This window comes from Lampris incognitus, chromosome 9 (genome assembly GCF_029633865.1).
Source record: "Lampris incognitus isolate fLamInc1 chromosome 9, fLamInc1.hap2, whole genome shotgun sequence".
Classification (NCBI taxonomy): Eukaryota; Metazoa; Chordata; class Actinopteri; order Lampriformes; family Lampridae; genus Lampris; species Lampris incognitus.
Window position 1 is genome coordinate 29,217,365 of NC_079219.1, and position 16,169 is coordinate 29,233,533.

The 16,169-nt window shown below is 41.4% G+C and overlaps 1 protein-coding gene across 1 annotated transcript; it reads left to right on the plus strand.

Annotated features, from left to right (window-relative positions):
- Positions 1-238: 238 nt before the first annotated feature.
- cmc1 (C-x(9)-C motif containing 1) lies at positions 239-15,931 on the plus strand. The gene is made up of 4 exons (XM_056286680.1): positions 239-318; positions 739-828; positions 14,420-14,510; positions 15,296-15,931. Exons 1-4 carry the CDS (start codon positions 240-242, stop codon positions 15,414-15,416), a joined length of 381 nt encoding a protein of 126 aa, XP_056142655.1. The 5' UTR covers position 239; the 3' UTR covers positions 15,417-15,931.
- The last annotated feature ends 238 nt before the right edge of the window (positions 15,932-16,169 follow it).

Below are 16,169 nucleotides of genomic sequence, written 5' to 3' on the forward strand. Positions count from 1 at the left end.
CATACTCGTTTCGTACACATGAAATTTGCTGGAAAAGTAAAAAAAAAAAGTACAAAACAACTTTGGAAGCTTGGACTGGTATATCAATGAACTTGCTTTTATGCATGCAGATGTTCCATAGAAATCCTTATATTCACTACAACAAAGCTCCGCTGCGTTGTTGTTAGCCGTTGAGTTTGCGCTTGCTTGTGGGAGTTGGAGTCTCTTTCTATACGTCGTGACGTCAGCGGAAGCGTTTCATGCGTATTGTAGGAGGTCACATTGGTTCATTTTGTAGTGTTTTGGGAAACACTGTGACAATGGAGCAATCAAACGCAGGTGTGTATTAAAATTATGCTATCATAAACATGAATGAGATAATTTAGACTGTGTGACATACATACGTCTCTGTTTTTGACATTTACATAGAATGACGTAGGTTACCATTTCCTTCTCTCCTAGCCTTGGTGACAGTTGACTAGCTTAGCTCCTAGCCTCGTCACCATGCGCAGAACCGATAAGTAGCACAGCTCGATAGGTGGCACACATCGTCAGAACACCGTTAAGCAATGATAAATGACACGACGAAAAATAAAAGTTGGCTCCTTTATACTCAGTACGTGCCTTGCGGTTTCCATTGGAGCTGACCTAATGTATCGCTGTGGTGGTTTGCTGTATGATCACCCACCCCCCCATGTTGGTATATATATAATGATGGTGATTATCTGTCCTCGTCTCACTGTCTGTTGTTTCTTTCAGAGCTCAAATTGAGGCATGTGGAGTTAGATGTACTTATTCCCAAACTAATGAGGGAGAAGGCAAAGGATCGCTGTGTTGACAAAGTTGAAGGTGTGTATTTGGATTAAGGGTGACTATCTGTGAACGATGGAGCGAGCGAAGGTTGCACCAACAGGGCTTACGCCTGGTTTTAAATTAAGTCACTCGTAACTTGGCGTCTAATGCTACGTTCCGTTCAAAGTCCGAGGGCGGACTTTCCAATGTCCGACCTCCAAGCGTTCCAGGTGCAGGACGCCAAACATAAAAAAAACATGGCTGACCGTGACAAGCTGGTGTTTTTATTGGCAAATGTATAAACAATTGAGTCGTCAGCAGTGCAGCCTCTTTGCACATATAAACGAAACGGAGGAATAACTTTATGCAGATATCACTTTCAGAGGTTGTTTACCAGCTACTTAATAACATTGTCGGACTTATTTTGACATGAATTTACATGCAGAACAGGTTTTACTATGTGATAGTATGTGTCATTTTAATGAAATACAGGCAAATATACTTTACGTTGCCTTAGTTGATGGTTTACCATTAACACTATGCGCCTCCATGGGTGCGGCCATTGTTGTGTGACGTCAGACAACTGCTTCTCTATGAAGCTGGGGTAGATGAGTTTTGCCCCGAGTTTACAAGTAGGAACTCCGACTTTACGTGGCTTTCCATTGTACTTTTTCTAGTAGGAGGTCGGAAAATCTCGACTTCCGAGTTGTCTGGAACGCAGCATTTTCTGACCTAATAGTTACGCCAGTTGCACCATCTAGGCTTCTCCTCGCTAACTGGGCGTAAATCTTACACCTAGTCAGGAGCAGGTGTAAAGTCAAAATCTAGGCCTGTTTCTAGGCCATTTTTCCTGCTTCAAACACATCGTTAAGAACTGACTGTTCACTTGCTGCCCAATATACCCAACCCCTTGACAGGTGCCATCGTAACGAGGTAATCAATGTTATTCACTTACCTGTCAGTGGTTTTAATGGTTTGGCTGACCAGCGTATACAACGATGAGGAGCTGATTGACAGGTTTCGATTTTGTAGGAGAGATCTGTTTGAACTTAGTGAAGAGCTGTCACCAGATTTGCAATTTGTGTCAGACCACAATGCAGTGTTGTCACCCACGTTGCAGCTGCTAATAGCACTTAGCTTTTACGCAAACTGTGCGTTTCAGAGCACAGGTGGAGACATCAGTGTCCACGAGTCCACCGCCAGTCAAGCCATCCGCAGGACATCACTGGGCACCGAGCCATTGCCTTTCGTGATATTATTAAAATTGCTATTATTAAGCTAACAGACTAAACAATCATTGAACCACCATTTATGGCCTCCATTATTTGTCTCCAAGTCGACTGCATCTTTTTATTTTTTGTTATGTTGGACTGTTTGGCAGTCAGCGTTTTCTTGTGCAGGCTGTACAGCTCCATTAATTTGCTTATATCAATGCCTGTGAAATTAACTTTACATTTTCTTTGATCTTAGATTCGGGAGTTTGAGCCCTCCATGTGGTATAGATAGCTGTAATGTTTTTAGTCTAATTCTTGGTCGTTTTCCTTGCCATATAAATTTTGAAATGAGCCTGTCTAATTTATCAAATATAGATTTAGGGATATCAATAGGTATCATCTGAAATGGATAGAGAAGCTTAGGTGGCACATTCATGCGTATACTCTCAATACGTCCTAACAAAGACAGGGGAAGTGTTGACCACCGGTCCAAATCCTTAATGATATTATGAATTATGCGTTTGTAATTTGCATCATATAGCTTTCCTAGTGATGGGGATATCTAACGACGAATCTAAGATGTTATTATTTGGGCTGCACAGTTAAAACCTTTAACAATATGGATTCAGGATCTTACATGTACTCGCTGGCTTAAAATAGAAAAAAGCTTGTGTGTGAAGCCCCTACAGACCTTGCCTTTCCTAGATGTCCCCTTAAAAGAAACTCAAATGTGTGAATGGACTAGAGTTACACTAAAAATCTGGAGGGAAATAAAACTGCCATTTGGATTGCCTAAAGTAATTTCTGCACTAACTGGTATTGGATTTATAAAGGATTTTGTACCTTCCCATATAGATACAGGTTTTAGAAAATGGTCAGAACATGGACTCACTAATCTACACCAACTTAATAAGGAGGGCATCCTTAAATCATTTGAACAGCTGAGAGAGGAATTTATGCTTCCTAACACAGATTTTTTTCCAGATATTTACAATTAAGGGACTTTTTAACAAAACATAAAGAGTGGGATAGAGTATTGATAAAGTTATAAAGTCAGTATTGATAAAGTTGAGTCTTGATAAAATTACAAACAGAAAGTCATATGTCATGTTTACCAAATATTTTTAGGCTCGAATATGAATAATACACTGCAGATAAAAGGAAGATGGGAAATCGAAATGAATACCGATATACCACCGGACATGTGGGAAGAAATATGCATTGAAGCAAATCTAGTAACCAATTCAAATACATGGAGGGAATTTAAATGGAAGGTAACTATGAGATTCTTTCAGACACCAGAAATAGTGGCTAAAATGGGCCCAACACACTCAAATAAATGCTGGCGAAATTGTGGAACACAAATTCGCAACCATACCCACATATTTTGGACATACCCAAAATTAAGAACATTTTGGGATGAGGTGTTTGAAGCACTTAAAGAAGTATTCCACCAAAACTTCACAATTACTGGGATTAATTCTGGAAGGGATTAATGGAAGAGCTAGAAAAATACCTTTTACAAATATAACTAACAGCAGTTATTAAATACATCACAATTAAGTGGTTAAAACCTGACCCCCCCAACATACAATTTATAGACTGAGAAAGTATGGGAAATATATCAGATAGAAGAAATAACATACTCTTTGAGACTTCAGAAAGATATGGTGGAGCCCGGCCATGGCTATATTGAGACAGTGAAGTGTTCTAGACACTTGTATACATTCTGTATCATACATGCATCGCTATCTTCTCAATTCACCCTCTCTGTTATGCATTTACACGCATTCATACCACTACATACATTCATACACAACTCCCCTCCCTGACCCCGACCCCTCCTTTCCTTTTTTTAATTGTTCATGTCTTTAATTTATACCTCCATTACAACTATCACTTCAAGCTGAAGTGAAGGTTTTATTTTTCTTATTTATTTTTTTTAACTCCCTTTTGTTAAATTATCTGTAAACCATATAGGTACAGCAGAAAAAAATCAAAGAAAAAAAAAACAGCAGACAAAATTGTGAATTTGGTTGTATAAGTTGTTGAAATTGAAATAAAAACTAAGCTGAAAACATTTTTTTTCTTTGATCATCAGTAACGCTGCCACAAATTAGAAATGATTAGCTACAAATTACCAAGACAGTGGGAAATAACAATGTATCCAAGAAACGCACACTGCTAGGCAATAGCCATAGTCACGTGGACATTCACGTGGATGCACATTGCTCAGACCGGGCGTAGTTAAGACTCGGCTTAAGTTTGTGTGGTGCAACCGACGTAAAGTCCATTCTAAAGATTGGTCTTACCAAAGACCACTTAGTGTCTGTGAATGTCCTCATTCATCCAGGTCATGGATATCCAAAGGAGTTGAACCAAGTGCAACTGGACTTGGTATATATCCGTGAAGACGTTTCGCCTCTCATCCAAGAGGCTTCCTCAGTTCGTGCCTTTCTGACTAGACCAAGCTAGTCTTGGTCTAGTCATTGTAGACGAGCTTGGTCTAGTCAGAAAGTCACGAACTGAGGAAACCTCTTGGATGAGAGGCGAAACGTCTTCACAGATGTATACCAAGTCCAGTTGCACTTGATTCAACTCCTTTGGACAAAGACCACTTAGTAGTTAGGACCAGGCTTGGTAAAGACCATTTGTTGCTGGTCATCAAGGCAAGAAATTCCAAGTAGATGGGATGCAGTTATATAGCGCTTTTCTAGCTGCAACAGCTATTCCAAAGCGCTTTACAAACAATGAATGTCCCACATTCACCCACGCACACACACTTCTGAAATATAACATAGTGTTAGGTAATCACAGAAAGTTGAATCAGTTCATCTGGACACAACGTTTATTGAGAAAGAAACATTTCATCGCTCATCTAAGTGACCTCTTCAGTCTCAACTGACTGCAGATATCCCCTCCTTATAAACAATACAGCGATATAGTGACTGAAAACAATGATCGGTTTCATATACAAATTGCCATGAGCATTAACTAGAGTTTCAGTGGATGTGTAACTATTCACAGAGGATTTGGGAATGTTTGCAGTCACAACACTGTAAGATGGCGACAGATGTACTCTTAGCCCCCCCCCCCCCCCCGTTCAGGGATCCTTGGTTCAGGGATTACCTCTTCACATACTAGATGGCCTCGTTGATTCCCCATTCAAACCAGCGTTCCTCCCTGTCAAGGATGTGCACATCCTCATCCATGAAAGAGTGGCCACTGGCCTGTAGATAGGTGTAGACTGCCGAGTCCTGGCCTGACGCATTAGCTCCTCTGTGTTGTATTACTTCTACTCTAAAAATAAACATGTTACCTTCTGGCCCTGTGATAGACTGTCAGCTTGTCCAGGGTGCCTTTCTGCCTTTATTCCCCTAGTCCTCTGTGAATAGTACACATGGCCTCTGAAACTCTAGTTAATGACCATGGTAATTATGGCGGCATGATGGCCCAGTGGTTAGCGCTGTTGCCTCACAGCAAAAAGGTCCTGGGTTGGAACCCTGGGGTTGTCCAACTGTGGGGGTCATCCAAGGTCATCCTGTGTGTTGCGTTTGCATGTTCTCCCTGTGTCTGCGGTGGCTTTTCTCCGGGTGCTCCGGTTTCCTCCACCATCAAAAGAAACATGCATGTTAGGGTTTATACTCCTGTCTGTGCCCCTGGCCAAGGCAATGGGAAAAGAACTGGAGTTGGTCCCCGGGCGCAGCATGAAGATGGTAGCCCACTGCTCCTAGCTACACAGATCACAGCTAGGATTGTAGTAACTGAACTTCGACAAGGGGATTAATAAATCAAGCAAGCAAGCAAAATTTAATTTATGTAGCACTTTTAAAAACATAGTTACAAAGTGCTTTACACTCCATACACGAAATACGAATAAATACATAAAATAAATTGAATGAATATAAAAACATGGCATTGGAAGTAACAGACAAGATTCAAGATTCAAGAGTTTTATTTGTCACGTACACACAAATACAAGTCCCGAGCGCAGTGAAATGAAGAAAGGTACGAGCTCCGACATGTGCAAACAACAAAGTACAACAGGTACACATGCATTCCAATTTGCAATATACAATTTACAATCAACAATTAAGAACTCTCTGTAAAAAGAAAACAGCACAATATATACAGTAAAAGCACTTAAAAATAGAAATCTGAAGTTTATGTACTGAAAGATGAGGTATGCATGTACATAATATGAGTTATGTGTAGTCGGTTACCTTACTGTGTGTTTGTGTGTGTGTGTGTGCGCGCACGCGTGCTTGAGCATGAGGGGGGCAGTATGGGTCAGCGAGGGGGCCCAGGTAAGGTCAGAGTTCACAGTCCTGATGGCCTGAGGAAAAAAATCTCTGTGTCAGTCTCTGTATTTGCAGCATGACTGCGGAGGGCGCTTTCCTGACCGTAGCAGCTGGAACAGTCTGTTGTTGGGGTGGTGAGGGTCCTTCATAGTCCTGTAGGCTCTGGTTCGGCACCTCTTGGTGTATAAGTCCTGAAGGGTGGGGAGCGAGTTAGCAGTAGTGCGCTCAGCCGAATGCACTACTCAATGCAGAGCCTTCCTTCCTATCCTATACCAAGCTAAAAATGAAACAAAACAGAAGTCAGAGGTGGGAATCTATAAAAAGGTTTGCCTGAAAAGATGGGTTTTTTTTTAGAAGCCGCTTAAAACAGTCCAAAGATTCAGCGAATCTAATGGATTGGAGGAGATTATTCCAGAGGCTTGGGGCTAAAACTGCAAAGGCGCGGTCACCTTTTGTTTTGCAGTTGGAGTGAGGAATGGATAAAAGACCGATGTTTGAGTGGTCGGGAAGTGGAATGAGGAATTAAAGGAAACTTAGTTTGCATATGAAACCGATCATTGTTTTCGGTTGTTATGCCACTGTATTGTTTATAAGGCTGGGGATACCTGCAGTCAGTTGAGACTGAAGAGGTCACTTAGATGAGTGATGAAACGTTTCTACCAATAAGTGTTGTGTCCAGATGAACTGATTCAACTTTCTGTGATCACCTTACCTGGATTATTGAACATGCATAAAGAAGTGCTGGGTATTATTGTTTCTCAGTCGAATATTTTCACTTCTTCAAGTTAAACAGGCTCACATTCAGGGTGTCCAATTTGTGGTGAAATGTGAGTGAAATCAGTGTTGGGCATTACAGAAAATATTACTATCACAATAATCATCATTGATTTAAAAAAATAAATATATAGATACTGGTTATACATCTGTTTACATATGCAAAATTACCATATTTAAGAATCCAGCTGAGGCTCATCACATTGAACTGTTTGGTAATGTAAAGAAAGTATAATATCAAACCAAAGGTACAGACAATAATAATAGATTCTAGTTATCATTAATTTAGACAACACAGTTATGTTTCACGATATAACACTATCCAAATTTCATCCCCAAAACAATACCACTGAAAGACAAATAATAAAAATGACTTATTGCCCAGCCTTAAGTCAAATGTTATGGGAGGTCTTGCGTTGGGTATGGGTAATTCTTAGCGGTTACTATGATATCCTGTTGTCAGCCAGTTGCTTGTCAGTACTTTCATGGTAATGTTTGTTTGCTGTCATTCAAATGTAAGCAAGAGCAAAGGGTCTAGTAAAGGGTCTAGTAAAGGGTAAAGGGTAAGGGTCTAGAAATGGGTAAAGGGTCTAGATTTACATTTGTGGCAACCTAATTTTTGCTTTTGGTTCATGACACATACTTGTTCACCGATATTTCCTTTTCTTCATCATGGTAATGTATGGCCTTTTGAGCTTGAGTTGCAAGGTATGAGAGAGGCAGCCTGTGAGGAAGTTTTTTTGTGTGTCTATGAGGATGCAAAGCTGCTGACCATATCCTTTGGTCTGAAAGGGTCTGTGGCTCATATTTGTGGAAAAGCAGGCCAGATTATGACGAAGCAATCTTCCAAGGCACTGCCTTTCGCTTTCCTAGAATCCAGTCTGTATGAACAGGCCTCCCAGAATCCTAGGGAACGTACACTATATTTACAAAAGTATTGGGACAGACCTCTTAATCATTGAATTCAGGTGTTTCATTCACACCCATTGCCACAGGTGTATAAAATCAAGCAGCTAGCCATGCAGTCTGCATTTACAAAATTTGTGAAAGAATGGGTCGTTCTGAAGAGCTCAGTGAATTCAAGCGTGGTACTATCATAGAATGCTGCCTTTGCAATAAGTCAGTTTGTGAAATTTCTTCCCTGCTAGATATTCCACCGTCAACTGTAAGTGGTATTATTGAAAAGTGGTAGCGTTTAGGAACAACAGCAACTCAGCCACGAAGTGGCAGACCACGTAAAGTCACACAGCGGGGTCAACGAGTGCCGAGGCACATAGTGTGTAAAAGTCGCCAACGCTCTGTTGACCCAACAACTGCAGCATTCCAAACTTCCTCTGGCATTAACATCAGCACAAAAACTGTGCTGGGAGCTTCATGGAATGGGTTTCCATGGCCGAGCAGCTGCATGCAAGCCTTACATCACCAAGCACAATGCCAAGCATCGGGTGGAGTGGTGTAAAGCACGTTGCCACTGGACTCTGGAGCAGTGGAAACCTGTTCTGTGGAGTGATGAATACGCTTCTCTGTCTGGCAGTCTGATGACGAGTCTGGGTTTGGTAGATGTCAGGAGAACGTTACCTGCCTGACTGCATTGTGCCCACTGTAAAGTTTGGTGGAGGAGGGATAATGGTATGGGGCTGCTTTTCAGGGGTTGGGCTAGGCTCCTTAGTTCCAGGGAAGGGAAATCTTAATGCTTCAGCATACCAAGACATTTTGGGCAATTCTATACTTCCACCTTTGTGGGAACAGTTTGGGGAGGGCCCTTTTCTGTTCCAGCATGGCTGTGCCCCAGTGCACAAAGCAAGATCCATTAACACATGGTTGGGTGAGTTTGATGTGGAAGAACTTGACTGGCCCGCGCAGAGCCCTGACCTCAACCCCATCGAACACCTATGGGATGAACTAGAACGGAGATTGTGAGCCAGGTCTTCTCATCCAACATCACCAGTACCTGACCTCACAAATGCTCTTCTGGATGAATGGGCAAAAATTCCCACAGATACACTCCAAAATCTTGTGGAACGCCTTCCCAGAAGAGTGTAAGCTGTTATAGCTGCGAAGGGGGGACCAACTCCATGTTAATGCCTATGAATTTATAATGGAATGCCATAAAAGCTCCTGTAGGTGTAATGGCCACGTGTCCCTATGCTTTTGTCCATATAGTATATGTTTGACGTTATTCCATTAAATGCTCCAACCAGTAATTTTTTTTTTTTTAAAGTCCCTCCTTTTTTCGCCGCTATTGTAACCGGCCAATTATTCCAATCATCCGAGCCGTGTTGGTCGCTGCTCTACCCTGTCTGCTGATCCGGGGAGGGCTGCAGACTACCACATGCCTCCTCCGATACATCTGCCGCTTCTTTTCACCTGATAGTGAGAAGTTTCGCTAGGGAGAAGTAGCGCATGGGAGGATCACACCACCCTCCCCAGTTCCCCCTACCCCCTGAACAGGCCCCCCGATCGACCAGAGGAGGCGGTAGTGCAGTGACCAAGACACATACCCACATCTGGCTTCCCACCCGCAGACATGGCCAATTATGTCTGTAGGGACACCTGACAAAGCCGGAGGTAACATGGGGATTTGAACTGGCGATCCCTGTGTTGGTAGGCAACAGAACAGACTGCTACGCTACCTGGACGCCTGTTAAAATGTTTTCTGTCCAGCAAAATTACAGACACTATCTTTTACATTCTCACAGATATATATTCCTCCATATTTGGGTGCACTGTAGCTGCTTTGTGCAGCTGATGTAATTACTGCAACAACAGAGCTGCACGGTGCACAAAGACTGCCAGTAAATAAAAAATGGCAATGCATCAGAGTAATCGAGGCCACTTGCCATTTTTAAAAAAAAATTAAGCATAAAGGAGTTGACGTGATATGAAACCTCATATTTCTCAGGTAACATGAATATTGGGGTGTGACATCTCTTTTACAATGGGGTCAATAATATTTTTCCTCAGGTTTTCTTGTCAGAGTCCACACCATGAGCCTGTGTGACTCCATATCTATATTCATGACGCAGGGAGCGCCACAGAAAACCTCAGCCCAGGCTTTGGTGTTCCAGTGTGTTGTTATTTTGATAAAATCCCAAGACCTTTTGTATTCCACAGTCATTATACTCCACATTTTCATTGAAAACCCCTCTAAAGGTTCTTTAGACATGTCATCCATTTGACAAATTAGCTGACTAAAGGTTATGTAAGGCTTAAATAATGGCTGATGAGTTTTTTGTGTGATTTTATTTATTATTTTTTTTAAGAATTCTTTATTAATCCCCTTGGAGAAATTCATTTACTGCAAATTAACCCATCCTAGCTGTGATCTGTGTAGCTAGGAGCAGTGGGCTGCCACTTTCATGCTGCGCTCAGGGACCAACTCCACTTCTTTTCCCATTGCCTTGCTCAGGGACACAGACAAGAGTATACCTAACATGCATGTTTCTTTTTTGATGGTGGGGGAAACTGGAGCACCCAGAGAAAACCCACCGCAGACACTGGGAGAACATGCAAACTCCACACAGAGGGCGACCTGAGACGACCCCCAAGGATGGAAAACCCTGGAGTTCAAACCCAGGACCTTCTTGCTGGGAGGCGACAGCGCTAACCACTGGGCCACCCTGCAGCCCAATTCAACCAGATTATAGTACCATCAGTATCTGTTGAAGTGTAGCCCTGTAAGAGCTCACTTTTTATATTGCACTAAGGAACAAGCCACAGTAAACCTAACTGTTGCCTGACAGCCCACTTCGTTATTGTACTCACTTTTCCATGTTGGGTATGTGGGAGTTTGAATGCAAGCCCATGTGTGTCTGTTGCTTAGTCAGAGATGAAGCACAGGCGACCGGTGGTGAGGGAGGCATGGTGAATGACAGGGTGACTGTGTGGGTGGTGGAAACCCCCTTTTTACAAACTGTACCCCATGCTTCACACCTCCACCCCCTCTGACCTCACTGAGTGAGTGTGTTTCTGTTTGCACCCAGCCCTCGAGTGTGAACGTGGGTTTCTGTGCATGTTTGACAGAGCGAGAGGGGGGATCTTTCAATCCAGGCCTTTTGGGTGTATCTGCCTTCCTGACAGATTATACGTTTGCTGTAAACGGCCCACAAAGTAGGCTATGGACTGTAGGCTTTGTTGCTGAAGTAGACCAGTAATATTGACCTTAACCCTGAGCCAGTGTAGCTTCAGTTCCCTTTTGGATACACATCGTTGATGATGATTAATGCATGTTGACGCATGGTCACATCCTTTAAAACAAAGCCTCCTAACAGCACCTTCATGGCTACCTACTATCTACTTTCACTTGCCTCTCTTTATTTTTTATGTTATTTGTTTATTTTCTTAAAGGATTGGACAAGGATAAGTCATAAAAAAGGCCATGCCTGCAATGTCAGATGTATCAGGGCCGTCTGTTTGTCTACCATGTTTCAAACTCAAAGTTTGAAGTTTCAAGAAATGTATTTTTATTAAAATTATAAATTTTTAATTAATTAAATTTTAAATATGTAGAAAAAAGAAATGACACAAAACTTGACACCATGGCCTGCTAGTTTTTTTTAAGTGAATCGGGAGATGATGTCATGCCTATTATTCTTATAAGAATTTTTATTTTCATTTTCGGACAAGAAATATTTAGCCATGAAATTGTGAAGATGAAAACCCAAAAATGATGACATTCAATGCATATTGAATCATAGACGACAGCTTCGTCCAGAGGTTCAAATCTCATGGTATTTTGATGTAGGCGTAACAGTGTTCTTTCTCAGAATCAGAATCAGAAATTGTTTGTTTGTTTATTTGTTTGTTTATTTATTTATTTATATTCTTCTGAGGATAATGTAATGGATGTAGGAGTCCACACAGTGCTCTGTTCTCTGCTAACAAGTCCTCCGCCATCCTCGCCCCTCCTTTTTGCACCAACCGCCAAACTGTATTGTATTTGTTAAACAGTGGCGGCTGATGTTAAACAGTGGCCACAACTGCTGTTAAAAGGAAAAATGGCAGAGAATGACTCAGTCTGAAGGTGGTACCACACTTTGTTTTTCTGTGGAAAGCCCTCGACCAGCAAAGTAACTGACTGGACTTCCATTTTACAGGGAAACTAATAACCCAGTTACAGAGAGTAATCGGATATTAAATGGTTAAATATGGTTTGAAAGTTGGGTATACTTTGCTACTTTGAATAAACAATCTATGGTACAACAGCTCTTTCAATACTTTGTCACCTGTATTTTTATTTATTTATTTATTTATTTATTTTGGTATTATTAAAATTACCTGTGATTGCGGAACACCTTAACGTGAGCACTCCCGTGTGCCACATAGTCTCTCTACTGCCTCTAGTGGTAGACAGTAAACCACCGCAAACTGAGCATCGGCATTGTAATCAGTTCCATTCCATTCCATTATCCAAACCGCTTATCCTGCATTGTAATCAGTTGCTTTCACTAAATACCATGCCAGCGTCTGTGAGTCTAACAGTAAACAGGAGAACTACTCCTACTTGTCTTTTCTATTTTCCATTTGTGACCGTTTGAATCGCTGACCGCCATAACGTACAATGAACACAATTGATTACAACGCTGTTGATTGATAGCTCAAGTCTCCCTAAAAACTCAGTGTTTTGCCACGTTTGCATTTTTGTATTTCGTTTTTTTTTTCTAAAAGCCGATTGCCAAAGGTGTCGTTCTTCATGACTGAGCAAAAATCTAGGCGACGTAATTATGCCGCACTTACCCCACTACATTTATCTACCTCATGCATGTATGTAAGTAACCTGCTAAGATCCATTTCAGCATCTCTGATATATTCTCTGCACCATTGCACCGTGGCACCTCTTATTTCACCTGTATATAGTCCATCCTTGTGTATAGTATATCTGAAGGTTGTTGTGTTGTAGTGTTGTTATTCTATGTTAAGTACACTGAGGGAGCCACGAAACCAGTCACATTCCATGTATGTGCAAACCTACATGGCCAATAAACATGATTCTGATCCACCTTTTTCCTGATAACAATGACCCAATAAAGCGGTTTACACGACTGTCTCTAAAGACAGAGTAATGTCTTCAGATCAGGTTATTCGTTTGCATGTAAACCTGCTCCATGTAGTTAATGTGCGACCAGAGAAAGCGGCCCTGTGCAGCAGCTGAGGCATTTGTTGATTAGATTAGTCGCACTGCTGTGCCTCTCCAAATGAGGTTTGCTCTGTTCTCTCTCTTTTCCCCAACGTCTGCATCCTAATGAACAGGTCTGTGTGATAACTATACTGATGACAATGATAAAGGTAATTATGATGATCGGTATGTTGTCTCCACAGTTTTTCTCTGAAGTGTTGGAGGTTGGATGTAGAAGATTGAGGGAGAATGGTGGTAGATTAAAAGCCATGGGAGAGAGAGCTTGCCGGCAGGGTGAGGTTAGGGTAGACTAAATCTCAAAAGCACATCATGGTACACAGGTTTTATTTTTGGCTGCATTTCCTCTTAGCTCATAGCCAAACAATCACACGTGTCAGCACTGTGTTGACATATGGATTGATATCTGTGAAAGCACTGCCTGAATTTAGGATTTCACAAGTTCTTAACGCTGATGAGCCTCATGCCCCAAAAAGACTGTGATCAGTTAAGGATAATCTGTATCTAATAGAGGGTGGCACGGTGGCACAGTGGTTAGTGTAGTCGCCTCACAGCAAGAAGGTCCTGGGTTTGAGCCCTGGGGTAGTCCAACCTTGGGGGTCATCCTGGGTCGTCCTCTGTGTGGAATTTGCATGTTCCCCCCATGTCTGCGTTGGTTTCCTCTGGGTGCTCCGGTTTCCTCCCACAGTCCAAAGACATGCAGGTCAGGTGAATCGGCCGTACTAAATTGTCCTTAGGTGTGAATGTGTCGGCCCTGTGATGGACTGGTGGCCTGTCAATCAATCAATCAGATTTCATTTGTATAGCACCTGTTCAGGGTGTCTTCCTGCCTGCCACCCAATGACTGCTATGGATGTATCTAATAGAGATGTGTGAATCATCTAGTCTCCACACTGAACCCTGTAATGTGGAGACTTGGAGACCACAGATTCATCCATTGTGCTTCCAGGCCAGTTGATTTCTGTCCAAGTGTGACAAAGAAAACAAAGGCCTGACCAGACAACATGACCATTGACCTTCCTCCTCATATTGAAGATCACGCACAAGCCTGTTTTGGTTTAGTTGTGGCTGCTTGTTTCTGTCTCCACTATAGTTTATCCTAATATATGGTGCAGGATAGAGGTAGTAGATTTAATGAAGGTATGGATAGACTGATGGATTCCCCAAGTTTCGCCGCCTGTCTCTGTCTCTCGTTTGACCCCCCTCGTCATTGTTTCCCCCACCAGCTTTCAACCACTGTTGTAAGGAGTCTGGCTTCTTCATGGCGTTTAAATGCCGGGAGGAGAACGCCGCCTTGAAGGAGTGTCTTACGCTACAGTGAGTATTTAACAGCAGATACAGTCAGAGACACTGTGTTGTGTTGTGCCTTGTGTTATTCTGTCACTATTTACAAAGCAAAACAGTGAGTTTTGGAAAATGTCGGCTGCCTTTTTTTTTTTTGGACTTGCTGATGTGGAACTTGCCATTAATATGCAACTTTGTGAGGAAAAAAATGTTAATGAATGGTGGCATTCATTGTGGGTGCAATTTTGACTTGACTTTCTGGTTTTTGGCCATTGCTGTGCCTTCTCTCCTATTATCCTCTCTCCTTTCACTCCCAAATGTTGTCTGTCCAAAAAATAAATACCATAAAATTATTTTTTGAAACATATATATACATAAAACTTTGTTAAAAGAAACACTCAATGATAGGGAAAATGCTGAACAAATAAGGAGCAAAATCCGACAGCTGATGATTTCCAAGCCACTTATCGGAATTCGGGTCACGGAATGCTGGAGCCTATTGCAGCACTCATTGGGCGGCAGGCGGGGAGACACCCTGGACAGGCCGCCAGGCCATCACAGGGCATATGTTATATAAGAATAAATAAATATAGATATATAAAATATAAAATATGTTTATATATATTAAAAAATATATATATATAGCAAGATTTATGGTTTTTATCTTTTATGGCTTTATTCTTTCTTCTCTTCTCTTGTTTTTTTTTATACCTTGTCTTTGTTATGGACCCTCAGTCTGCTATAAAGTTTTGATTTGAATTGAATATTGATAAAATATATAGTAACTATTTTAATGAATACATCCCCTTTTCCACCAGCTACAAAGATCCTGCCTTCTTCGAGGAATGCAAGCAGGAGTACATCCAAGAAAAGCTAGAGTATGAGAGGACAGGGATACCATCTAAAAACAGGAAACAGAAACTCCCAACTAGTATGTAAGAAAATGTACAAATGATCAAACAAAAGCTGTCATTTCCAAATGGAGAACTGGGAGGCTCTATCTACATTCAAGCCTTTTTACTGCTGCCCTCCAGGTACATGGGGATGATCTGGAAGGATATGAATCAGTTAAAACCAGTCTTGCCTCTGATTTTGTTGCAAACTGATTAAGTAAAATTTGGTGTATGACCATGCATTATTCTTAAGCTCAAAGTGTTCTCAATTTTATGGGCTTCTTTCAAAGAACTGCCGGAGTAATATCCAAAGTGCCCATGTTGACTCAGTCAGCGGAGTGATCCAGGTTATGAGAATATATACAGTATACCCATTAATTTTTTTCATTCACTGTCTATATATCTATCAACTTAAACGATGTAATATACAGTGAAGTGTGTTCACAGCATACCGCCATTTGAAGATGTATATTAATGTCCAAAATGTTTGTGTAAGTTTTGTACAGTATGTAATGGAGTAATGGAGCAAATACTGTTGGTGATAGTGCAAAAAAATAAATGCAGTGATTTATGAGGTTGTCATACATTCCTTGTTGATGCATGCACTCAAATGTATTTCACTGGCAGATTAGACATGTCGTGTTCATGGATGCTTTATGTTCTATATATACACTACCGTTCAAAAGTTTGGGATCACCCAAACAATTTTGTGTTTTCCATGAAAAGTCACACTTATTCACCACCATATGTTGTGAAATGAATAGAAAATAGAGTCAAGACATTGACAAGGTTAGAAATA

What these genes read in the sequence shown, in the direction of transcription:
- cmc1 (XM_056286680.1), top strand. Translation starts at nt 240, where the DNA reads ATGCGTATTGTAGGAGGTCACATTGGTTCATTTTGTAGTGTTTTGGGA. An exon ending in AATGGAGCAATCAAACGCAG is followed by an intron (nt 319 to 738) that starts GTGTGTATTAAA and finishes TGTTTCTTTCAG; the next exon opens with AGCTCAAATTGAGGCATGTG. An exon ending in CTGTGTTGACAAAGTTGAAG is followed by an intron (nt 829 to 14,419) that starts GTGTGTATTTGG and finishes TTCCCCCACCAG; the next exon opens with CTTTCAACCACTGTTGTAAG.